This window comes from Lissotriton helveticus, chromosome 5_1 (genome assembly GCF_964261635.1).
Source record: "Lissotriton helveticus chromosome 5_1, aLisHel1.1, whole genome shotgun sequence".
Classification (NCBI taxonomy): domain Eukaryota; kingdom Metazoa; phylum Chordata; class Amphibia; order Caudata; family Salamandridae; genus Lissotriton; species Lissotriton helveticus.
In genome coordinates this window covers 206620615-206644724 of record NC_136065.1, presented here as the reverse complement: position 1 = coordinate 206644724, position 24110 = coordinate 206620615, and the positions used below count along the sequence as shown (strand labels likewise).

The 24110-nt window shown below is 50.6% G+C and overlaps 1 protein-coding gene across 1 annotated transcript in view; it reads left to right on the top strand.

The window, feature by feature from the left end:
* Positions 1–24110, top strand: part of LOC144752426 (uncharacterized) — a 1170660-nt gene that overhangs the window by 1136499 nt on the left and 10051 nt on the right. The window contains exons 59-60 of the mRNA XM_078640356.1: positions 22922–22975; positions 23241–23258. Of these exons, the coding sequence (XP_078496482.1) occupies positions 22922–22975; positions 23241–23258 (72 nt within the window). The remainder of the gene's footprint in view (positions 1–22921; positions 22976–23240; positions 23259–24110) is intronic.

Below are 24110 nucleotides of genomic sequence, written 5' to 3'. Positions count from 1 at the left end.
GTGCTGAACGTGCGTGCGGACAGTCTCAGTCGGCAGTTCTCCACTGACCACGAGTGGAGGCTTCATCCAGAGGTGGTTCGGCACATCTTCCAGATGTGAAAAACTCCTCGGGTGGACCTGTTTGCCACTCTAGAGAACGCGCCTGTCATCTGCAGTCTCCAGTTTCCGAGGCAGGGAGTGTTGGGGGACGCGTTACAGCTGAGTTGGAGCTCACAACTCCTTTACGCGTTTCCTCCCATACCCTGAATTCCTCGGGTTCTGAGGAAGATTTGCCAAGACCGGACCCAAGTCATATTGATCGCCCCGGATTGGCCAAGAAGGTGTGGTATATGGACCTTCTTCACCTCTCGACGCACCCTTCGCTCCGTCTCCCTCTCAGGGCAGACCTCCTCTCAGATAGAGGGGCAAGTTCTTCACCCTCACCTCCAGAGCCTGCACTTTCATGCCTGGAGATTGAACGCGGCAACTTGAATTCTTTTTCTCTCTCGCCTGACGTGGTGGATGTTATACTATCGGCCGTGGTGGATGTTATACTATCGGCCAGGCGACACTCCACTAAGTTTGTCTACTGTTACAAGTGGTCTAAGTTTAAGTGGTGCGCAGAGAAATCTATTGATCCCTTAAAGGCTCATCTTCCTGATATTCTTTGTTTTTCTCTTCATTTGGCCCAGCAGGGTTGTGCTGTGGCCACTGTTAAAGGATATTTGTCGGCATTGCCGGCAGGCATTTTTGTGTTTACCTGATCAGCCTTCTTTATTTAGGTCTCCAATAGTCGTAAGATTCATTAAGGTGCTGACAAACATGTTTCCTCCCACTTCTTTTATTATGCCCCAGTGGAATTTGAAACTGGTGTTCTACGTTCGAACCTATGCATAGTTGTCCGTTGAGGTTGTTGACATTTAACATGGACCAGGGCTGCTTTTCTGCCTAAGGTGGAGACTCCCTTCCAACTAGGTCAGTCCATTCCCCTTCCTACTTTCTATCCCCCCCTCACCCATCCAGAGAGGAGGAGAGACTTAATTGTTTGGATCCAAAGAGGGCGATTAGCTTCTATTTGGACAGAACAAAGGACTTCCGTCAAGATGACCAGCTATTTGTTGGATATGCTGGTCGTATGAAGGGCAAGGCGGTGCACAAGCACACTTTATCCAGGTGGATCATCTTGTGCATCACGATATGCTACTCCCTGGCTGGTAAGGAGCCTCCTGTAGGCATTAGAGCTCATTCCACCAGGGCTAAAAAGTCTACTTCTGCATTGTGTAGAGGTGTTCCTGTTTTGGACATATGTAAAGCTGCAACTTGGGCCTCCCTCCACACTTTTGCAAAGCATTACTGCTTAGATTCCGAGGTGAGGAGGGATGACCATTTTGTGCGTTCTGTTTTGCAGGACTTTTTGGTATAGCAGGGTGGACACCCTCCTCCTGGTGAGGTGCTGCTGTGGATTCTATTCATAAGGGTAGGCATCCACAGGCAGATGTATCCATCAGAAGATGGTAACGCTTTTTCTGGTGGATACAGTATCTGCCTGTGGATTCCACACTGACCCACCCACCTCCCCGTTGTCCACCCTTTTATGCCATAAAAGCTGAATTATTAGTTATTTGATTTATTTTTGTATACTCAAGACTTTGTTAGCGCTATTGGTTTATTGTTGTCTTGTTTGGAATGCAAGCTTTCTTATTTCATTATACACTGAGTGTATTTGTGTGAATTCTGTATACTATGTATGCAGTGTCTCTATGGTCGGTTCTCCCGTTTTTCCTCGATGGACCGGAAAAAATGGGTGGAACTGACGTCATCATGCCGACGTGGTCTTCTTATGGCTCCGGTGACATCATACGGAGCCGCGTGCAGAGCCATGATGCTATGACAACCTTGTCGGCGCGGAGAGCTACGAAAAATTTCTGCAGAATGCTGTCACAGGGGATATTCATATGGTGAGGAATCCACAGGCAGATACTGTATCCACCAAAAAAAGCGTTACTGAAGGTAGGTAACTTGTTCATTTGGTCTTTCATATTTAAAAAAAACCCCAAAGAGAACAGAAAGATAATTTAATGTGCGATGTGGTTGCTTCTCTTTTCTCGTTTGCCTTGGTGCCTCACGCCTGTCCACAGCTCGAAATCATGCTCAGACTGTCGGACCATAGCACTGAAGGCCATGCAGGTGCAAGCTTCGTAGATGTGCAGGCTTTTCAATCCGGAAGGCAGGGTGCTGGGTCCTAATTGTGAGGGTGCCCCTGCATGAGCGGTGCACCCTTACAGCCTTCGGAGTCCATTCTACTGGGTTGTAAGTGCATCAGCCATTATAACATATAGAGTTGCCATGCGTCATTACGCAATGACCATCTCTAAACGGGCTGTAACAAATATTTCATGTATTGTATCAATTGGTGTAGTAGGTATGATTCCATGCACTGTAAAGCTCCCCCGGAGGCCCTCACTGCTCCTGGTACCAGTCTTCCAGAACCGGACAGCAAGCTAGGGCTGCTGGTGGCCAGCGGCACAATTCTGCCCTCCTGCTGCTGAGCCCGGCTCGTGCCGGGGAAGGCAGAACAAAAGATATCCTGTCACAGGGAGGTGTGACCTTTCTCAGACAGGGTTTAGTGTATTGGCACACGATGGGGACATTTGCCAGCGCCACTGAGACTGCTTGTAGGGCACCTTTGGTGCCCTCCTTAAATACTCCAGTTCAAATCAGTCCAGGGAGCCGTTTGGTCCCGCTCTGGCACGAAACTGGACAAAGGACATGGGAGTATCCTCCCAACTGTCCAGCCCCTCCTCTTGGGGGGACCCCTGAATCGTCCCAACCCTTTCCTAAGGGTACTTAAGGGCATTCCCGTGGGTGGGTCTCTAGATTTGTCCTAAGACAAGATTCCGATCACATACCACTTCAACTTCGACCGTATGGACACTCTGGACTTCGCTTTGGTTACCAAGACTGCACTGAGGAAGATTCCTGCTGCTCCTGGTCTCAGCGTCCTGCTGCTCTTCTGCAACGTCTATACCCGTGCTCCATAGAGGTTCTTCATCTGAAAGGAAGAGACACATTAGTGATAGATTCCTTACATTATAATATCCCCAGGCTTGAGACTGGATCCGGAAAGTTTTGCTTAGCAGTACCCCTGCGCGTCAGTAGGTGGTGTCGTGCGGCTCCGCATCCGTCGCTGGCGTCCTATGCACCGTGATAATGTCACGGAGACTACTTAGGCGCCACTCATGTGCACTGACGTCAGTTCTTTCTTTTTCCGTGCCGAAAGCGCAGATCCGGATTGAGCACAGTCATTTTTTGACTACTCTTTTGAGACTTTTGTCTCCCCTTCTGTCTTCTGGTGCATGTAGGAATGCCCGGCTTTAAGTATTGTGGGTCGTGTCACCGTAACATGTCGGTGGCGGACCCCCATGATGTGTGCCTCTACTGCCTAGAGACTGACCATGACTCCCGGGACTGTCAAGCCCAAGCCATGGCCCCGAAGGCCCTGCGTGAGTGGTGCAGGAAGTTGCTGGAGGCCCGGCATTTCTGACACCGCTGCTCCGAGTCTAGGGGCAGTTCGTGAGACCGCTCAAGGGACCGGAGCCGTCGCTCCTCGGGCTCTAAGTCTTCACCTTCTGATTCCGGTAAGCGACGGTATAAAAAGAAGTCGAAGAAGCGTGTTCGCTCTCCGACGCCCCCCCCGTCTCTCCCCATAGGTGGACTAGGGGGACAGGGGCTCCGCCCCTGCAGCTCCTCTGGAGCCGGGGAATCCCGCAGCCTACCCGCTATACCCGGATCCATTGGCGACTCCAGAACAAATGCAAGAGTTTCTTGCTGCCTTGGACTGCCTTTACAGGCCCTGGGCTCCCGCTGGCAAGCCTTGGGGCCCTGCGGACCCGTGTCCAGATCCTGCTGGCCTGACGGCTCCGCCACTGGCTCCAGCCCCGGCGCCACCCTAGGCTCTGCCCCAGGCGCCGCACTGGGTGCCGTTCCCACCCCTGCCCCGGTTCCCGCACCATTTTGTTCCGGTTTGGCATCCGAATTGGGATACGGCTCCAGCCCGGCCCAACCTGCGCCGTTCTCGGCGTCGTTGACGACGCCGTTCGTCCCTGCTCCGGCCCTGCCGCCGCGACCGGCACCCTCTACGCCGGAGCCAGACGAGGACTGGGACAGGTCCGAGGACCCCCTTGCTCAGCAATGCGACTCTGAGCAAGATTGGGTGGACGACTTTGAAGATGTGGGGGAACTAGATGTGTCTTCAGACCTAGGGTTTGCCTCTCCTCCACCTACTTTGGATGAGGGTGCTTCCTACACCGTGGTGCTCCATCGGGTGGTGGAGGCTGTCCATCTCGACCTCCCTACGGTGGCCCTCAAGACCAACCTCCTTACTGAGGTGCTCCATATGGCGTCTGCGTTGTCTGAGCCGCTGCTCCCTTTCAATGAAGCCCTCACTAAAGTTGGGGACTTGGTTGAGACAGGCCACGGGGTGCCAGTGGATAAAAACGTTGCTAGGTGTCATCGCCCGGCGCCTGGTGATCCCTTCTTCCTGACCACTCACCCCATGCCTGAGAGCCTGGTTATTCATGCTTCGCCATCGCAGAGTGCCTTTCCCATGGCTCCGCCGGACAAGGACTCTAAAAGGCTGGATCAATTTGGCAAGAGGTTGTTCTCCTCTGCCAGCTTGGGGCTGCGGTCGGTTAACACCGCCTGCTTGTTGGGCCGTTATTCCCACGCAGTGTGGGATTCTGTAGCCCAGGTCTTGCCTCAGTGTTCTGAGGAGGTCCAGGCTGTCCTTTCCCAAGCGATTGCAGAAGGTAAGGATGCGGCAAAATTTGCCATCGGTGCGGTTTGGGTACCGCTGATTCATTGGGCAGGACAATTTCCACGACGGTGGCATTGCGGCACCACGCCTGGTTGCATTCAACCGGGTTCTCGCCCGATGTCCAGAGCTCGCTCATGGATATGCCCTTTGATGGCTCCTGCCTCTTTGGCGATAAGGCCGATAATGCCGTTGAAAGCTCTAAAGACTCGCGGGGTACGGGCAAGATGTTGGGTCTTTCTACAAAGAACCCTGCCACACCTGGGTTTCGTTCCTTTCGTGGCCAGGGCAGGGGCACTTAGGCACGTTCCTCCAACATAACCAGCCTCAGCGCTGCCGTCAATTCTGCAGGGGTAGGTCTGGCAACCAGCGTGCAGGTCAGTCCATATCCACCCCCGCTGCTGCCGCCTCTAAGCCTTCCTAATCCGAGCTCAAGGGAGCACCATGCCGCTGGGTGGCAGGGTCTGTCACCACCTCCACCACTGGCGTGAAATTACATCGGACAAGTGGGTCCTGCAGATAATCTGCCATGGTTACTCGCTCCCCTTTCTGTCCTCCCCTCCAGCCATGCCACCTCGGTACCACCGCATGTCGGGGAATAATTTGGCTCTTCTCCGTCAGGAAGTCACGGCCCTCCTGGCCAAGGAGGCCATCGAGTGCGCTCCTGGTCAGGAAGTAGGGAGTGGTTGTTATTCCCACTACTTTCTGGTCCAAAAGAAGGACAAGGGGGTCTTGCGCCCCATCTTGGACCTCCGGGACGTCAATCTCTTCCACGGGAAGGAGAAGCTCAGGATGCTGACTTTGGCTCAGGTCCTGACTGCCCAGACTCTGGAGAATGGATGGTAGCGTTGGACCTGCAGGACTCTTATTTTCACATTCCCGTCCTGCTGGCCCACCGGCACTACCTGCGGTTCACGGTAGGTCAGGAGCATTTTCAATTTGCTGTGCTCCCCTTCGGCCTTACCAGCGCCGCTCGGGTGTTCACGAAAGTGATGGCGGTGGTCGCAGCTCATCTGCGCAGGTCAGGGGTGTCAGTTTTCCCCTACCTCGACGACTGGTTGTTGAAGGCGGGTTTGCCCCAGGCAGTGGTCACCCACCTCCAGACTACGGTCGACCTCCTGCACTTGCTGGGGTTCTCCATCAACGTGCCGAAGTCACACCTCAGTCCTTCTCAGAAGCTTCCCTTCATCGGAGCGGTTCTGGACTCGACGCTGTTTTGAGTTTATCCTTCCGAACAGCGAGTCCGGGATATTCAGGCTATGATTCCGCTCTTTCAGCCTCTATCTCAGGTGTCAGTCAGGATGACCCTTCGGCTTTTGGGCCTGATGGCCTCTTGCATCCTGCTGGTGACGCACGCCAGATGGCATATGCGGGCTCTGCAGTGGGACCTGAAGTTCCAATGGGCACAGCATCAGGGCATCCTGTCCGATTACGTCCAGATCTCGGAGGGCGCTGCACACCAGTTGCAGTGGTGGCTCATGAAACATGAGTGGGTCAGTGGCAGATCCCTCTCCCTTCCCCAACCGGAGCACACATTGGTAACAGATGCGTCCCTCCTGGGATGGGGAGGCCACTTGGCAGAGGCGGAGATCAGGGGCCTCGGGTCTCTGGCCTTCTGGAGCTGCGGGCGAATCGGCTTGCATTAAAGGCATTCCTTCCCTCTGTCTGGGGGAGTGTGGTGCAGGTGTTCATTGACAACACCACCGCCATGTGGTATTGCAACAAACAGGGTGGCGTGGGGTCCTGGACCCTATGTCAAGAGGCTCTGCGCCTCTGGACCTGGCTGGAACATCAAGGCATTACCTTGATGATTCAATTCTCTGAACGCCAGGGCAGACAAACTCAGCCACTGGTGCATTATGGATCACGAATGGCGTCTGAACTTGGACGTGGCACAAGGTCTCTTTATGCAATGGGGAGAGCCTTGGTTAGATCTGTTCAAAACCGAAGAGAACGCGCAATGTCATCAGTTCTGCGCATTGGAATTTCCAAGGCAGCACTCGTTCGGAGTCGCTTTTCGTCGCGAGTGGAGCTGCGGTCTGTTGTACGCCTTTCCATCTATACCACTTCTGCCCAGAGTGCTGAAGAAGGTCAGGCGCGACCGGGCCCAAGTCATTCTTGTGGCTCTGGACTGAACTCGAAGAGTATGGTATCCCGAGCTACTCAGTATGAGCATCGATCCCCCGATCCGTCTGCCTCTTCAGGAAGCTCTTCTGTCACAACAGCAGGGGACGGTCCTCCACCCAAACATGTCCAGTCTCCACCTCCATGGGTGGAGATTTAGCGATGACACCTTTTGTTCTTCCTCCAGAAGTCTGTGATGTCATTCTGGCTACCAGGCGTCCCTCTACCAAGACGTTGTACGCCTGCAGGTGGAAAAAGTTTGGATCCCCTTTCTGCCCCTCTTTCTGAGGTTCTTCTGTTCCTTCTCTCTTTGGCCCAGCAGGGTTCTGCTTTGGGCACTTTCAAAGGTTATCTTTCTGCCATCTCCGCCTTTCTGTGGTTCCAGATCAGCCTTCTCTTTTTAAGTCCCCGGTTGTTAACCGTTTCCATAAAGGCATTACGCACACGTTTCCATCCGTGCCCTTCATAATGCCTCAGTGGGACTTGAATCTTGTCTTGACTTTTCTGATGTGCACTCTCTTTGAGCCCCTACATAACTGCCATTTACGTCTTCTCACTCTAAAGACGGTATTCCTGATTGCTATCACCTGGGCCAAGCGAGTGAGTAAGCTCTAGGCCCTTTCTTCCAAACCTCCTTTCCTTTCTGTTCATCCGGACAAGGTAGTTTTAAGAACCTGTCCTTCTTTCCTGCCAAAGGTTGTCACGCCCTTCCACATCGGGCAGACCATCACTTTGCCCCCTTCTTTCCGCCTCAGCATCCTTCAAGGGAAGAGGAGAGGCTCCACCGTCTGGACCCAAAACGTGCCCTTGCATTCTATCTGCAGCTTGCACCGCAGTTCCGGGTGGATCATCAGCTTTTTGTTGGCTACGTGGGCGCTAAAAAAGGTCGGGCTGTGCACAAACGGACCATCTCCCGGTGGGTCGTTCTATGCATTAAAGCATGTTACTCCTTGGTTAAGAAGGAGCCTCCTGTGGGGCTGCGTGCCCATTCGATCAGGGCAACTGCAGCCACTACTTCCTTCGGACGCGGCGTTCCCTTGCAGGACATTTGTTAGGCAGATACGTGGGCCTCGCTGCACATGTTTACCAAGCAATGCTGCCTTGACAGTCTGGTCCGGAAAGACGGCTTCTTTGGCCTTTCCATGCTCCATGACTATCTGGTGTAATCTCGTTCGCAGACCCACCACCGGAGTTGGTATTGCTGGGGTATCTATTCTAAGGTAAGGAATCTATCACTAACGTGTCTCTTTCAGATGCACAAGTTACTACTTGTGTAATGATATATCTGTAAGAGACATTAGTTAGTGATAGATTCCTTATCGCCCTACCCATCCTCCCCATTCTGTGAACTGATTACTAGGGTTAAGGTCATCCCCTTTTAGGGCCCTAGTTTTATACACCAAATGGTCAGTTTATTGCATGGCTCTGCGTTTCGGCATGGAAAGTTGTGTACAGAACTGACGCATGGGTGGCGCCTAAGTAGTCTCCGTGATGTCATCTTGGTGCATACGACACCAGCGACAGACGCAGAGCTGCACGACGCCACCTACTGACACACAGGGGTACTGCTAAGCAAAACTTTCCAGATCCATTCTGACGTATTATATATATATTATTATACAGAAGATATTCTAAGGCACTGGTACTCATAGTACGGGCCGCCAGCGGCCCGGCAAACCTTCCCTGGCTGCCCACGGACCTTGCAAACATCGTACCCGTGTTTTTGAAAAAATTTTTTTAGAGTGTCTGTAAACACTGAGGGTTTCAGCAGCGCAAGTCTGAGAGAGTCTGCTGCGGGGCCGGGCCGATTCCAGTGTTAGAGCGGAGCTGCAGGGGCCTAAGAAGAGGTGAAATGCAACACAGCCCCATTAACATGCTAATGGTTTTTTAAAGACCTGGGAAGTGCTCGGGTGCGGCTGTGTGTGTGTGTGCCCGGAAGCTATCTCAGCCTGGGCACACACATGCAGGGCAGCCGAAAACGGACTGGGCGGAGCTGCTGCAAATGCGGAAGGTAATGCCCGGCAGGCACTCAGGGTCTTGCGGAGCCCAGTGGGAGGCCGACCCAGGAGCGGCTGGTAGGAGGGGTCCTTCGTTAGAAGATCGCCCCGAGAAGTCTGGGGGCTGTACGATGCAGATCCAGACCCCATGCTGGCTGGTGAGGTGGCCCAGTCCTCTGTGCTGCTCCGTGATGCTGTCTAAGAAGCGAGGGTCGGGGGAGAATTTGGAGCTCTACGGGTGCCCCCCCCACCAAGACCAGTGAGCGCAGAGGATAGTGCAGGTAGGAGGGTGGTTCCGAAGCAATTCCTGGCCAGAGAGCTCCGCTCGCGGCTGCTCTCCGGAGATCTGTAAGGCACAGTGTGATCTGTGCGAGCGCAGCGGGATCCCTCCTCGTCGTGCAACAGAAGAAGGCAGAAAATACGGGGGATGTCCCAGCCCGACGCGAGTGCTCCCTGCATCTGAGTGGCGTGTCCTCCTATAAAGCACCATTGACTGCATACAGTGGGCCAAGCTTAGCTGTACAAAAGACCACAGGAACCGCTCAAACATTACCGTGAGCTAAGGAAAGAACGCTGCCTTGCACGCAAAAGGCCAAGGGGCCCTGGAGAGACGTACACACATCGCAACCTTGCTAATCCTCGTCCAGCTGCACATCGTCAAGATAGCAATAGCCTGAGAATAGGCGGCCTGGGGGCATAAAGGCAGTGATTCATCGTTGCTCGTACCTGTGAAGCATGGGAAGGGGCCACACCAGCAACCTGAGGACTGAGGAGGAGGGGGTTGCTACCTACCCCCACTAGACCAACAAGCTAACAGGCGGGACGAGGGTGCGCAGTGGACACAAGCCCATTCAGCTGAGACCCAGAGCCGTGCAACCCCCCCCGCCTGGTGCTAAGTGACATCACAACCCATGGAACCAACATAGAGCACAGGAGCACGACAGGGAAGGCGTTTTCAGGCGGCGTGTCCCAGACGGAGGGAGGGAGGGAGACAGAGGGAGGGAGGGAGACAGAGGGAGGTAGGGTGACAGAGGGAGGTAGGGTGACAGAGGGAGGGAGACAGAGGGAGGGAGGGTGACAGAGGGAGGGAGATAGAGGGAGGAAGGGTGACAGAGGGAGGGAAACATAGGGACGGAAATGGAGGGAGGGAGACAGAGAAAGGGAGAGGGACGGAGACAGAGGGAGGGTGACAGAGGGAGGTTGACAAAGGGAGGGTGACAGAGGGAGGGTGACAGAGGGAGGGTGACAGAGGGAGGGAGACACAGGGACAGAGATGGAGAGAGGGAGACAGAGGGAGACGGAGGGAGAGAAACAGAGGGACGGAGATAGAGGGAGACAGAAGGAGACAGACAGAGGGAGGGCGACAGACAAAGGGAGGGCGACAGACAGTTGGAGGGAGGGAGACAGAAAGAGGGAGGGCGACAGACAGAGGGAGAGAGACAGACAGAGGGAGGAGAGAGACAGAGGGAGAGAGACAGAGAGAGGGAGACAGAGAGAGGGAGACAGAGGGAGGGAGACAGAGGGAGGGTGAGGGTGACGGAGGGAGGGTGATGGAGGGAGGGTGACGGAGGGAGACAGAGGGAGGGAGACAAAGAGAGGAAGACAGAGGGAGGGAGACAGAGAGAGAGGGAGGGAGACAGAGAGAGAGGGAGAGAGAGATCGAGAGAGAAAGAAAGAAAGAAAGAGAGAGAGAGAAAGAGAAAGAGAGATGTGTGTATGCCGGGTCTGGTAGCTCAGTGGACGAAGGCGTCCGCTGCAGGAACCTGTGTTCAACCTCATGGTCACAGTTTTTTTGTTGCTCTAGCCCCGCCCCTTCCCCACTGACCCCGCCCGCACTGGTGCGGCCCTCGGACACAAACCACACTGTATATTTGGCCCCAGAGAGAAAGTTTGTGAGTACCCATGTTCTAAGGTAAGGAATCTATCACTAATGTCTCTTACAGATATACTGTTACACAAGTAGTAAATTGTGCACCAGGCCTGTGGACAGCCAAGGCACCCGAAGTAGTCTCCCTTGGAGTGAAGGAGTCACTCCCCTGCATCTGCAGTCACCGCAACACAGCTGACTGGTCAGATGATCCTGGCCTCCCGCTGACTCAGAAAGGCTCAGCAACACAGGTGGTGGTTCTGCAACTCCCTTGAGGCCTGCACTGTCTTCTCACCAAGTTTGAGGCCAGTATCCCTCATCAGAACTGCTGGAACAGCACCCTTGTGCACCGCATCAACTTGCCATTGTCAAGACTTTTTGGCTCTCTCCTCCAGAGATCTTCATGCTCCAAGAAGCTCCAACCTCAAGCAACTCCTTTAGCCAAGATCTTCGCCCTCACTCTTCCACTGCACCATGGGCCTTCTTCATTGTTGAGCTGCTCGAGGTCCTCTTGTGCCTTCTGTGCCTTCGGCCCGTGGTTCCTCTTGAGAGGCTTCTTTGGCTTCAGTGGGCTCCTCTGTGTGCTCAAGGCCTGCTCCAACTTACCTGCTTGTGGTGTGTCACTTGGACCTTGCTGGTCCAAACACTGCACCCATTTAGTCCACTATGTTTTTTGCTGCTGCCAAGGCTTGTTGGTGCCCCTGCCGGACGCTGACACCTGGGCTCTCATCCAACATGGGACAGCTCGTGAAAGGCTCCTGGTCTTCTACAGCATTGCCTGGTCCGCACAGTTGCAACTTCAAGGGCACTGTCAACCTCACCTGCATCACCGACATCGGTGGGCATTCGTCTTCCGTGCCTCCTGAGCACTCCTGAGTGGCATAAAATCTGTCTCCTCTGCTTGCAGGTACCTCTCATCTTGAACCCACCTTTGGGTTCTACTGGACTAATTCGTTTTCTATTGTGGTTTACTACAGTTTCCATCGTCACTTGATACCTATGCACTCAGCTTTCCTGGTGTAGGTATCCTTGTTCCTAGGGTTCCACGGGTGTGGTGACTCTCCAACCTTCCATCTTCCACGGGATTTATTCAAGGTCTACTAAGTAAGGGTCCTTTTTTAGGGCTCGGCATCGAGCCCTATTGCAGTTGAGTTAGCTCTCAAGGGAGGACAGAGCGGTGCACGAGCCTACCAGGGTCTGTGGACGCGCACACACACAGGCAGGCAGGCAGGCACACATAGACAGACAGACAGACACACGCACGCACACACACACACACACGCACACACACACACACACACACTCCCTCTCTGCCCACTCCCTCTCTGCCGTCCCCCCTCTACCCCCACTCACCGGGCTCTTTACCTCCGCAGCGGGTCAGTCACGGCAGCAGGCAGACTCGGTGTCTTCTCCGGCGATCTTCAGCTGATGTGCACGCCCACGCTGCGTCTCGTGCGCGCCCACCACGCTGTTTCGTGCCCGTTGATGCTCAGCTTGTGATTACTACTCTTTCTATCCCGGATTTTAAATGACTATTTCTTGGTTCTCTAACTCCACTCTGTTGATTCATAACAAACTGATATTCAGCACATTTCACAGTCTCGCTTTTGCTTCTCATAAATACAATAAGATTATTTTAAGCAAATGTCTACCCTTCATTTGGTCCTGTCCCTTTTATGCTTCGGACTATAGAGTTTTAGAAAGTGTGGTGGAAGATTCCATGATATCGGCGGCGCCAACAGTGCGGAACCTGGGTGTCATAGACATAGAAAAAGACTGCTCATGTGCCAACCTGTGTGCTGAGTGCAGAGTGTGAGTGCAGAGTGTGAGTGCAGAGTGAGTGTGCAGAGTAGTGAGTAGTGAGTGCAGAGTAGTGAGTGCAGAGTAGTGAGTGCAGAGTATTGAGTAGTGAGTGCAGAGTAGTGAGTAGTGAGTGCAGAGAGTAGTGAGTGCAGAGTAGTGAGTGCAGAGAGTAGTGAGTGCAGAGTAGTGAGTGCAGAGTGCAGAGTAGTGAGTGCAGAGTGCAGAGTAGTGAGTGCAGAGTGCAGAGTAGTGAGTGCAGAGTAGTGAGTGCAGAGTAGTGAGTGCAGAGTGCAGAGTAGTGAGTGCAGAGTAGTGAGTGCAGAGTAGTGAGTGCAGAGTAGTGAGTGCAGAGTAGTGAGTTGTGAGTGCAGAGTAGTGAGTAGTGAGTGCAGAGTAGTGAGTGCAGAGTAGTGAGTGCAGAGTAGTGAGTGCAGAGTAGTGAGTAGTGAGTGCAGAGTAGTGAGTGCAGAGTAGTGAGTGCACAGTAGTGAGTGCAGAGTAGGGAGTAGTGAGTGCAGAGTAGGGAGTAGTGAGTGCAGAGTAGTGAGTAGTGAGTAGTGAGTGCAGAGTAGTGAGTAGTGAGTGCAGAGTAGTGAGCAGTGAGTAGTGAGTGCAGAGTAGTGAGTAGTGAGTGCAGAGTAGTGGGTAGTGAGTGCAGAGTAGTGAGTAGTGAGTGTAGAGTAGTGAGTGCAGAGTAGTGAGTGCAGAGTAGTGAGTAGTGAGTGCAGAGTAGTGAGTGCAGAGTAGTGAGTAGTGAGTGCAGAGTAGTGAGTGCAGAGTAGTGAGTGCAGAGTAGTGAGTAGTGAGTGCAGAGTAGTGAGTAGTGAGTGCAGAGTAGTGAGTGCAGAGTAGTGAGTAGTGAGTGCAGAGTAGTGGGTGCAGAGTAGTGAGTAGTGAGTGCAGAGTAGTGAGTGCATAGTAGTGAGTAGTGAGTGCAGAGTAGTGAGTGCAGAGTAGTGAGTAGTGAGTGCAGAGTAGTGAGTAGTGAGTGCAGAGTAGTGAGTAGTGAGTAGTGAATGCAGAGTAGTGAGTGCAGAGTAGTGAGTAGTGAGTGCAGAGTAGTGAGTAGTGAGTGCAGAGTAGTGAGCAGTGAGTAGTGAGTGCAGAGTAGGGAGTGCAGAGTAGTGAGTGCAGAGTAGTGAGTGCAGAGTAGCGAGTAGTGAGTGCAGAGTAGTGAGTGCAGAGTAGTGAGTAGTGAGTGCAGAGTAGTGAGTAGTGAGTGCAGAATAGTGAGTGCAGAGTAGTGAGTAGTGAGTGCAGAGTAGTGAGTGCAGAGCAGTGAGTAGTGAGTGCTGAGTAGTGAGTGCAGAGCAGTGAGTGCAGAGCAGTGAGTGCAGAGTAGTGAGTGCAGAGTAGTGAGTGCAGAGTAGTGAGTAGTGAGTGCAGAGTAGTGAGTAGTGAGTGCAGAGTAGTGAGTAGTGAGTGCAGAGTAGTGAGTGCAGAGTAGTGAGTGCAGAGTAGTGAGTGCAGAGTAGTGAGTAGTGAGTGCAGAGTAGTGAGTAGTGAGTGCAGAGTAGTGAGTAGTGAGTGCATGCAGAGTAGTGAGTAGTGAGTGCAGAGTAGTGAGTAGTGAGTGCAGAGTAGTGAGTAGTGAGTGCAGAGTAGTGAGTAGTGAGTGCAGAGTAGTGAGTGCAGAGTAGTGAGTGCAGAGTAGTGAGCGCAGAGTAGTGAGTAGTGAGTGCAGAGTAGTGAGTGCAGAGTAGTGAGTGCAGAGTAGTGAGTGCAGAGTAGTGAGTAGTGAGTGCAGAGGAGTGAGTAGTGAGTGCAGAGGAGTGAGTAGTGAGTGCAGAGTAGTGAGTTGTGAGTGCAGAGTAGTGAGTGCAGAGTAGTGAGTAGTGAGTGCAGAGTGCAGAGTAGTGAGTGCAGAGTAGTGAGTGCAGAGTAGTGAGTGCAGAGTAGTGAGTAGTGAGTGCAGAGTGCAGAGTAGTGAGTGCAGAGTAGTGAGTGCAGAGTAGTGAGTGCAGAGTAGTGAGTGCAGAGTAGTGAGTAGTGAGTGCAGAGTAGTGAGTAGTGAGTGCAGAGTAGTGAGTGCAAAGTAGTGAGTAGTGAGTGCAGAGTAGTGAGTGCAAAGTAGTGAGTAGTGAGTGCAGAGTAGTGAGTGCAGAGTAGTGAGTGCAGAGTAGTGAGTAGTGAGTGCAGAGTGCAGAGTAGTGACTGCAGAGTAGTGAGTGCAGAGTAGTGAGTGCAGAGTAGTGAGTAGTGAGTGCAGAGTAGTGAGTAGTGAGTGCAGAGTAGTGAGTGCAAAGTAGTGAGTAGTGAGTGCAGAGTAGTGAGTGCAAAGTAGTGAGTAGTGAGTGCAGAGTAGTGAGTGCAAAGTAGTGAGTGCAGAGTAGTGAGTGCAGAGTAGTGAGTGCAGAGTAGTGAGTAGTGAGTGCACAGTAGTGAGTAGTGAGTGCAGAGTAGCGAGCAGTGAGTAGTGAGTGCAGAGTAGTGAGTGCAGAGTAGTGAGTAGTGAGTGCAGAGTAGTGAGTAGTGAGTGCAGAGTAGTGAGTGCAGAGTAGTGAGTGCAGAGTAGTGAGTGCAGAGTAGTGAGTGCAGAGTAGTGAGTGCAGAGTAGTGGGTGCAGAGTAGTGAGTAGTGAGTGCAGAGTAGTGAGTGCAGAGTAGGGAGTAGTGAGTGCAGAGTAGTGAGTGCAGAATAGTGAGTGCAGAGTAGTGAGTGCAGAGTAGTGAGTGCAGAGTAGTGAGTGCAGAGTAGTGAGTAGTGAGTGCAGAGTAGTGAGTACTGAGTGCAGAGTAGTGAGCAGTGAGTGCAGAGTAGTGAGTAGTGAGTGCAGAGTAGTGAGTGCAGAGTAGTGAGTAGTGAGTGCACAGTAGTGAGTAGTGAGTGCAGAGTAGCGAGCAGTGAGTGCAGAGTAGTGAGTAGTGAGTAGTGAGTGCAGAGTAGCGAGCAGTGAGTAGTGAGTGCAGAGTAGTGAGTAGTGAGTGCAGAGTAGTGAGTAGTGAGTGCAGAGTAGTGAGTGCAGAGTGCAGAGTAGTGAGTGCAGAGTGCAGAGTAGTGAGTAGTGGTAGTGAGTGCAGAGTAGTGAGTGCAGAGTGAGTGTGCAGAGTAGTGAGTAGTGAGTGCAGAGTAGTGAGTGCAGAGTAGTGAGTAGTGAGTGCAGAGCAGTGAGTAGTGAGTGCAGAGTAGTGAGCAGTGAGTAGTGAGTGCAGAGTAGTGAGCAGTGAGTGCAGAGTAGCGAGCAGTGAGTAGTGAGTGCAGAGTAGTGAGTAGTGAGTGCAGAGTAGCGAGCAGTGAGTAGTGAGTGCAGAGTAGTGAGTAGTGAGTGCAGAGTAGTGAGTAGTGATTGCAGAGTAGTGAGTGCAGAGTAGTGAGTAGTGAGTGCAGAGTAGTGAGTGCAGAGTAGTGAGTAGTGAGTGCAGAGTAGTGAGTAGTAAGTGCAGAGTAGTGAGTAGTAAGTGCAGAGTAGTGAGTGCAGAGTAGTGAGTAGTGAGTGGAGAGTAGTGAGTAGTGAGTGCAGAGTAGTGAGTAGTGGTAGTGAGTGCAGAGTAGTGAGTGCAGAGTGAGTGCAGAGTAGTGAGTAGTGAGTGCAGAGTAGTGAGTGGTGAGTGCAGAGCAGTGAGTAGTGAGTGCAGAGTAGTGAGCAGTGAGTAGTGAGTGCAGAGTAGTGAGCAGTGAGTGCAGAGTAGCGAGCAGTGAGTAGTGAGTGCAGAGTAGTGAGTAGTGAGTGCAGAGTAGTGAGTGCAGAGTAGTGAGTGTAGAGTGCAGAGTAGTGAGTGCAGAGTAGTGAGTAGTGGTAGTGAGTGCAGAGTAGTGACTGCAGAATAGTGAGTAGTGAGTGCAGAGTAGTGAGTGCAGAGTAGTGAGTGCAGAGCAGTGAGTAGTGAGTGCAGAGTACTGAGCAGTGAGTAGTGAGTGCAGAGTAGTGAGTAGTGAGTGCAGAGTAGTGAGTGCAGAGTGGTGAGTAGTGAGTGCAGAGTAGTGAGTAGTGAGTGCAGAGTAGTGAGTAGTGAGTGCAGAGTAGTGAGTGCAGAGTAGTGAGTGCAGAGTAGTGAGTAGTGAGTAGTGAGTGCAGAGTAGTGAGTAGTGAGTGCAGAGTAGTGAGTAGTGAGTGCAGAGTAGTGAGTAGTGAGTGCAGAGTAGTGAGTAGTGAGTGCAGAGTAGTGAGTACAGAGTAGTGAGTAGTGAGTGCAGAGTAGTGAGTAGTGAGTGCAGAGTTGTGAGTAGTGAGTGCAGAGTAGTGAGTGCAGAGTAGTGAGTAGTGAGTGCAGAGTAGTGAGTGCAGAGTAGTGAGTAGTAAGTGCAGAGTAGTGAGTAGTGAGTGCAGAGTAGTGAGTAGTGAGTGGAGAGTAGTGAGCAGTGAGTAGTGAGTGCAGAGTAGTGAGTAGTGAGTGCAGAGTAGTGAGTGCAGAGTAGTAGGTAGTGAGTGCAGAGTAGTGAGTAGTGAGTGCAGAGTAGTGAGTAGTGAGTGGAGAGTAGTGAGTGCAGAGTAGTGAGCACTGAGTGCAGAGTAGTGAGTGCAGAGTAGTAGGTAGTGAGTGCAGAGTAGTGAGTAGTGAGTGCAGAGTAGTGAGTAGTGAGTAGAGAGTAGTGAGTAGCGAGGGCAGAGTAGTGAGTAGTGAGTGCGGAGTAGTGAGTAGTGAGTGCAGAGTAGTGAGTAGTGAGTGCAGAGTAGTGATTGCAGAGTAGTGAGTAGTGATTGCAGAGTAGTGAGTAGTGAGTGCAGAGTAGTGAGTAGTGAGTGCAGAGCAGTGAGTAGTGAGTGCAGAGTAGTGAGCAGTGAGTAGTGAGTGCAGAGTAGTGAGCAGTGAGTACAGAGTAGCGAGCAGTGAGTAGTGAGTGCAGAGTAGTGAGTAGTGAGTGCAGAGTAGTGAGTAGTGAGTAGTGAGTGCAGAGTAGCGAGCAGTGAGTAGTGAGTGCAGAGTAGTGAGTAGTGAGTGCAGAGTAGTGAGTAGTGAGTGCAGAGTAGTGAGTGCAGAGTGCAGAGTAGTGAGTGCAGAGTGCAGAGTAGTGAGTAGTGGTAGTGAGTGCAGAGTAGTGAGTGCAGAGTGAGTGCAGAGTAGTGAGTAGTGAGTGCAGAGTAGTGAGTAGTGAGTGCAGAGCAGTGAGTAGTGAGTGCAGAGTAGTGAGCAGTGAGTGCAGAGTAGTGAGCAGTGAGTGCAGAGTAGTGAGCAGTGAGTGCAGAGTAGCGAGCAGTGAGTAGTGAGTGCAGAGTAGTGAGTAGTGAGTGCAGAGTAGTGAGTAGTGAGTGCAGAGTAGTGAGTAGTGAGTGCAGAGTAGTGAGTGCAGAGTAGTGAGTAGTGAGTGCAGAGTAGTGAGTAGTGAGTGCAGAGTAGTGAGTACAGAGTAGTGAGTAGTGAGTGCAGAGTAGTGAGTAGTGAGTGCAGAGTTGTGAGTAGTGAGTGCAGAGTAGTGAGTGCAGAGTAGTGAGTAGTGAGTGCAGAGTAGTGAGTGCAGAGTAGTGAGTAGTAAGTGCAGAGTAGTGAGTAGTGAGTGCAGAGTAGTGAGTAGTGAGTGGAGAGTAGTGAGCAGTGAGTAGTGAGTGCAGAGTAGTGAGTAGTGAGTGCAGAGTAGTGAGTGCAGAGTAGTAGGTAGTGAGTGCAGAGTAGTGAGTAGTGAGTGCAGAGTAGTGAGTAGTGAGTGGAGAGTAGTGAGTGCAGAGTAGTGAGCACTGAGTGCAGAGTAGTGAGTGCAGAGTAGTAGGTAGTGAGTGCAGAGTAGTGAGTAGTGAGTGCAGAGTAGTGAGTAGTGAGTAGAGAGTAGTGAGTAGCGAGGGCAGAGTAGTGAGTATTGAGTGCGGAGTAGTGAGTAGTGAGTGCAGAGTAGTGAGTAGTGAGTGCAGAGTAGTGATTGCAGAGTAGTGAGTAGTGATTGCAGAGTAGTGAGTAGTGAGTGCAGAGTAGTGAGTAGTGAGTGCAGAGCAGTGAGTAGTGAGTGCAGAGTAGTGAGCAGTGAGTAGTGAGTGCAGAGTAGTGAGCAGTGAGTACAGAGTAGCGAGCAGTGAGTAGTGAGTGCAGAGTAGTGAGTAGTGAGTGCAGAGTAGTGAGTAGTGAGTAGTGAGTGCAGAGTAGCGAGCAGTGAGTAGTGAGTGCAGAGTAGTGAGTAGTGAGTGCAGAGTAGTGAGTAGTGAGTGCAGAGTAGTGAGTGCAGAGTGCAGAGTAGTGAGTGCAGAGTGCAGAGTAGTGAGTAGTGGTAGTGAGTGCAGAGTAGTGAGTGCAGAGTGAGTGCAGAGTAGTGAGTAGTGAGTGCAGAGTAGTGAGTAGTGAGTGCAGAGCAGTGAGTAGTGAGTGCAGAGTAGTGAGCAGTGAGTGCAGAGTAGTGAGCAGTGAGTGCAGAGTAGTGAGCAGTGAGTGCAGAGTAGCGAGCAGTGAGTAGTGAGTGCAGAGTAGTGAGTAGTGAGTGCAGAGTAGTGAGTAGTGAGTGCAGAGTAGTGAGTAGTGAGTGCAGAGTAGTGAGTGCAGAGTGCAGAGTAGTGAGTAGTGGTAGTGAGTGCAGAGTAGTGAGTGCAGAGTGAGTGCAGAGTAGTGAGTAGTGAGTGCAGAGTAGTGAGTGCAGAGTAGTGAGTAGTGAGTGCAGAGCAGTGAGTAGTGAGTGCAGAGTAGTGAGTAGTGAGTGCAGAGTAGTGAGTGCAGAGTAGTGAGTAGTGAGTGCAGAGTAGTGAGTAGTGAGTGCAGAGTAGTGAGCAGTGAGTAGTGAGTGCAGAGTAGTGAGTGCAGAGTAGTGAGTGCAGAGTAGTGAGTAGTGAGTAGTGAGTGCAGAGTAGTGAGTAGTGAGTGCAGAGTAGTGAGTAGTGAGTGCAGAGTAGTGAGTAGTGAGTGCAGAGTAGTGAGTAGTGAGTGCAGAGTAGTGAGTAGTGAGTGCAGAGTTCTGAGTAGCGAGTGCAGAGTAGTGAGTGCAGAGTAGTGAGTGCAGAGTAGTGAGTGCAGAGTAGTGAGTAGTGAGTGCAGAGTAGTGAGTAGTAAGTGCAGAGTAGTGAGTAGTAAGTGCAGAGTAGTGAGTGCAGAGTAGTGAGTAGTGAGTGGAGAGTAGTGAGTAGTGAGTGCAGAGTAGTGAGCAGTGAGTAGTGAGTGCAGAGTAGTGAGTAGTGAGTGCAGAGTAGTGAGTGCAGAGTAGGGAGTGCAGAGTAGTGAGTCGTGAGTGCAGAGTAGTGAGTAGTGAGTGCAGAGTAGTGATTAGTGAGTGCAGAGTAGTGAGTGCAGAGTAGTGAGTGCAGAGTAGTGAGTGCAGAGTAGTGAGTAGTGAGTGCAGAGTAGTGAGTAGTGAGAAGTGAGTGCAGAGTAGTGATTGCAGAGTAGAGAGTAGTGAGTAGTGAGTGCAGAGTAGTGAGTAGTGAGTGCAGAGTAGTGAGTGCAGAGTAGTGAGTGCAGAGTAGTGAGTGCAGAGTAGTGAGTGCAGAGTATGAGTAGTGAGTGCAGAGTAGTGAGTGCAGAGTAGTGAATAGTGAGTGCAGAGTAGTGAGTGCAGAGTAGTGAGTGCAGAGTAGTGAGTAGTGAGTAGTGAGTGCAGAGTAGTGAGTAGTGAGTGCAGAGTAGTGAGTAGTGAGTGCAGAGTAGTGAGTGCAGAGTAGTGAGTAGTGAGTGCAGAGTAGTGAGTGCAGAGTAGTGAGTGCAGAGTGCAGAGTAGTGAGTAGTGAGTAGTGGTAGTGAGTGCAGAGTGAGTGCAGATTAGTGAGTAGTGAGTGCAGAGTAGTGAGTAGTGAGTGCAGAGTGCAGAGTAGTGAGTAGTGGTAGTGAGTGCAGAGTAGTGAGTAGTGAGTGCAGAGTAGTGAGTAGTGAGTGCAGAGTAGTGAGTAGTGAGTGCAGAGTAGTGAGTAGTGAGTGCAGAGCAGTGAGTAGTGAGCAGTGAGTGCAGAGTAGTGAGTGCAGAGTAATGAGTAGTGAGAAGTGAGTGCAGAGTAGTGATTGCAGAGTAGAGAGTAGTGAGTAGTGAGTGCAGAGTAGTGAGTAGTGAGTGCAGAGTAGTGAGTGCAGAGTAGTGAGTGCAGAGTAGTGAGTGCAGAGTAGTGAGTGCAGAGTATGAGTAGTGAGTGCAGAGTAGTGAGTGCAGAGTAGTGAATAGTGAGTGCAGAGTAGTGAGTAGTGAGTGCAGAGTAGTGAGTAGTGAGTGCAGAGTAGTGAGTGCTGAGTAGTGAGTGCAGAGTAGTGAGTGCATAGTAGTGAGTAGTGAGTGCAGATTAGTGAGTAGTGAGTGCAGAGTAGTGAGTGCTGAGTAGTGAGTGCAGAGTAGTGAGTAGTGAGTGCAGAGTAGTGAGTAGTGAGTGCAGAGTAGTGAGTAGTGAGTGCAGAGTAGTGAGTAGTGAGTGCAGAGTAGTGAGTGTAGAGTAGTGAGTAGTGAGTGGAGAGTAGTGAGTAGTGAGCGCAGAGTAGTGAGTGCAGAGTAGTGAGTAGTGAGTGCAGAGTAGTGAGTGCAGAGTAGTGAGTGTAGAGTAGTGAGTAGTGAGTGGAGAGTAGTGAGTAGAGTATTGAGTAGTGAGTGCAGAGTAGTGAGTGCAGAGTAGTGAGTAGTGAGTGGAGAGTAGTGAGTAGTGAGTGCAGAGTAGTGAGTAGTGAGTGCAGAGTAGTGAGTGCAGAGTAGTGAGTGCAGAGTAGTGAGTAGTGAGTGCAGAGTAGTGAGTAGTGAGTGCAGAGTAGTGAGTAGTGAGTAGTGAGTGCAGAGTAGTGAGTAGTGAGTGCAGAGTAGTGAGTAGTGAGTGCAGAGTAGTGAGTGCAGAGTAGTGAGTAGTGAGTGGAGAGTAGTGAGTAGAGTATTGAGTAGTGAGTGCAGAGTAGTGAGTGCAGAGTAGTGAGTAGTGAGTAGTGAGTGGAGAGTAGTGAGTAGTGAGTGCAGAGTAGTGAGTAGTGAGTGCAGACTAGTGAGTGCAGAGTAGTGAGTGCAGAGTAGTGAGTAGTGAGTGCAGAGTAGTGAGTAGTGAGTGCAGAGTAGTGAGTAGTGAGTGCAGAGTAGTGAGTAGTGAGTAGTGAGTGCAGAGTAGTGAGTGCAGAGTAATGAGTAGTGAGTGCAGAGTAGTGAGTAGTGAGTGCAGAGTAGTGAGTGCAGAGTAGTGAGTAGTGAGTGCAGAGTAGTGAGTAGTGAGTGCAGAGTAGTGAGTAGTGAGTGCAGAGTAGTGAGTGCAGAGTAGTGAGTAGTGAGTAGTGAGTGCAGAGCAGTGAGTAGTGAGTGCAGAGTAGTGAGTGCAGAGTAGTGAGTGCAGAGTAGTGAGTAGTGAGTGCAGAGTAGTGATTGCAGAGTAGTGAGTAGTGAGTAGTGAGTGCAGAGTAGTGAGTGCAGAGTAGTGAGTAGTGAGTGCAGAGTAGTGAGTGCAGAGTAGTGAGTGCAGGTGCAGAGTGAGTGTGCAGAGCAGTGAGTGCAGGTGCAGAGCAGTGAGTGCAGGTGCAGAGTGAGTGTGCAGAGCAGTGAGTGCAGGTGCAGAGCGGTGAGTGCAGGTGCAGAGCGGTGTGTGCTGTTGAGTGCAGAGTGCTGTTTATTGGCAATGTAAATGACAATGCCATTTATTTATGATTTAAAGAAAAAAAAAGAAATGTCATGAGCAATGCCAAAAGCTCTACCTTTAATGATGCCGAGACCATTGCATTGTAAATGCTTGTCTTTAAAACTGCAACCGCAACTTACCCATTGACTTGTGTTGATCACTCGGTCATGTTCACGCTCTACACACGGCCTCTGTTGGGTTCTTGGGTACTTACCATGGGTGGTTCCTCGAGTCCCCAACACTTTTACATCCTCTGAGTCCATTCTTGACTTGAGTCGTGATTCGCATTCCACTGTTTTAGTATATGGTTTGGTCTTCCCCCCTGGAGACCACTGTGTATTTGTGCTACTTACGTGCTCTATTTCCTAAGTACTGTGTGTATTGTGTTTCTATCTCTGGGTAGTAGATAGTACAAATGTGTTAGTGAGTGTTTGTGATAAAATACATATTTTTTAAAACTACACTGTGTGATTCTTTTTCACTTAACCTATATCATAAGATTAGGTACTGGTAAAACAAGTTGCTTTTCACTACTTCTCGACTAAGCCTGAAGGCTGCACGCCACAGTTACCACTTAGAGAGCTCTCTAAGTTTGTCTAAGACCACTAAAATCCCCATAAGGGTTGTCTGGATTATTGCAGGGTGCTACACTTAAATAAGTGAGCACCATATACTAATCCAGCCTCCCACAATTCCTGAAACTGATATCCAACTGGATCACAGATTGTAAGTGCATTAATCAGGTACATGTTTTATTAATGTAATTCTAGCTAGCATATTTGTGACTCAAAACATTATTTAGCTCAGACTCAACATTCTAGTCTTATAGTCATAAGTCATTATATAAAGTGTTCATCCATGTATGTGTTACATTATGCATTTTTGTGGTACAGCCATAGGTTAACATCAATGATTTTCAAATGTTCTAGGGTAACGTCGGATTCCCTGGCCCTCCAGGAATGCCAGGGCTGCCCGGAATGCCCGTAAGTACTTTTTTGTAATGTTCCTCAGATCAATATGCTGTGGATGTCTGTGCCTGAAATGTCTAAAAGGCATCCAATGTTGGTTCAGCCAATTTGCCTTCATGCTTAAATCAGGATCTCATTTGATGCATTGTGTTAGCTATAGCTTGTCTTTTTAAAGAAGTGTGAGACAGTCTGTGTATTTTGCGTTTGAGTGACACATTGTCTCACAGTATGTGTTAGAAATATACTTATTTTGTACTTTTTGTTCTTTCCTAACTTGCAGGGTTTGTTCGGGGCAAAGGTAAGGACTTCTCATGCACCTATGAAACACAAAAGCTAAATCTCATACTGATTACAAGACTGCCTATTGTTGATTTAACAAATATTCAAGTTTTTGAATATTAAGCATAAAAGCATTATAAGTCCTAGAGAGAATGACACACAGCTGGTGAGCTTATATTTTTGAAGTATCCGTGTGCCGCGGATTTACATAATATACTTATTCTTCTATCTCATAGTTTGGACGTTCAATGTAGTTTTTGCAAAAGTTAAACTTTTTGGGTGTCACCTATGGTTGTGTATTTTAGCTGTCTCTGAGGCAACGGAGCTCCAGCATATTTGTAAGAAAACAATACTGAAATGATGTATCGAAAACCAGAAATTAGTTTAAAAAAAATGCAGCTAGCATGAAGACATGTCTGGTCATCGACAGACATTCCACTCAGTATGTTGATGATTTAGAATGTGATTATGGGGATGGACCTGTAGCAGAAAATGTGTGACCTGTAATCCTGCATAAGGTTTGAGTTGCAGTCAGACCCATTTGCTTGTAAACCCAGATAGCAACTTCCCAGTACCAGAGGGTGTGTGGGAAAGGAGTCTTGGTTCGGAAAATGTAGAGGCAGAAATCAGACAATCCATGCAACTCTAAAAGAAAGAGGATGTCCTAGGACATCTGACTTCGAACACCTCAGAACTGATGTTACATAAACACAAAACCTTCAGAGGTAAATAATTTTCAAACACATTATTTAGCTCGACTAAAGGTTACACATTTCTGCTACGATGTCTAAGCTTTGAAAAGCTCCACGCTTGATGTGCTTTGGGGTTACTTCAGTGCCTCCAGGTGCCACAACTTGTTTTGGTTTCTGGT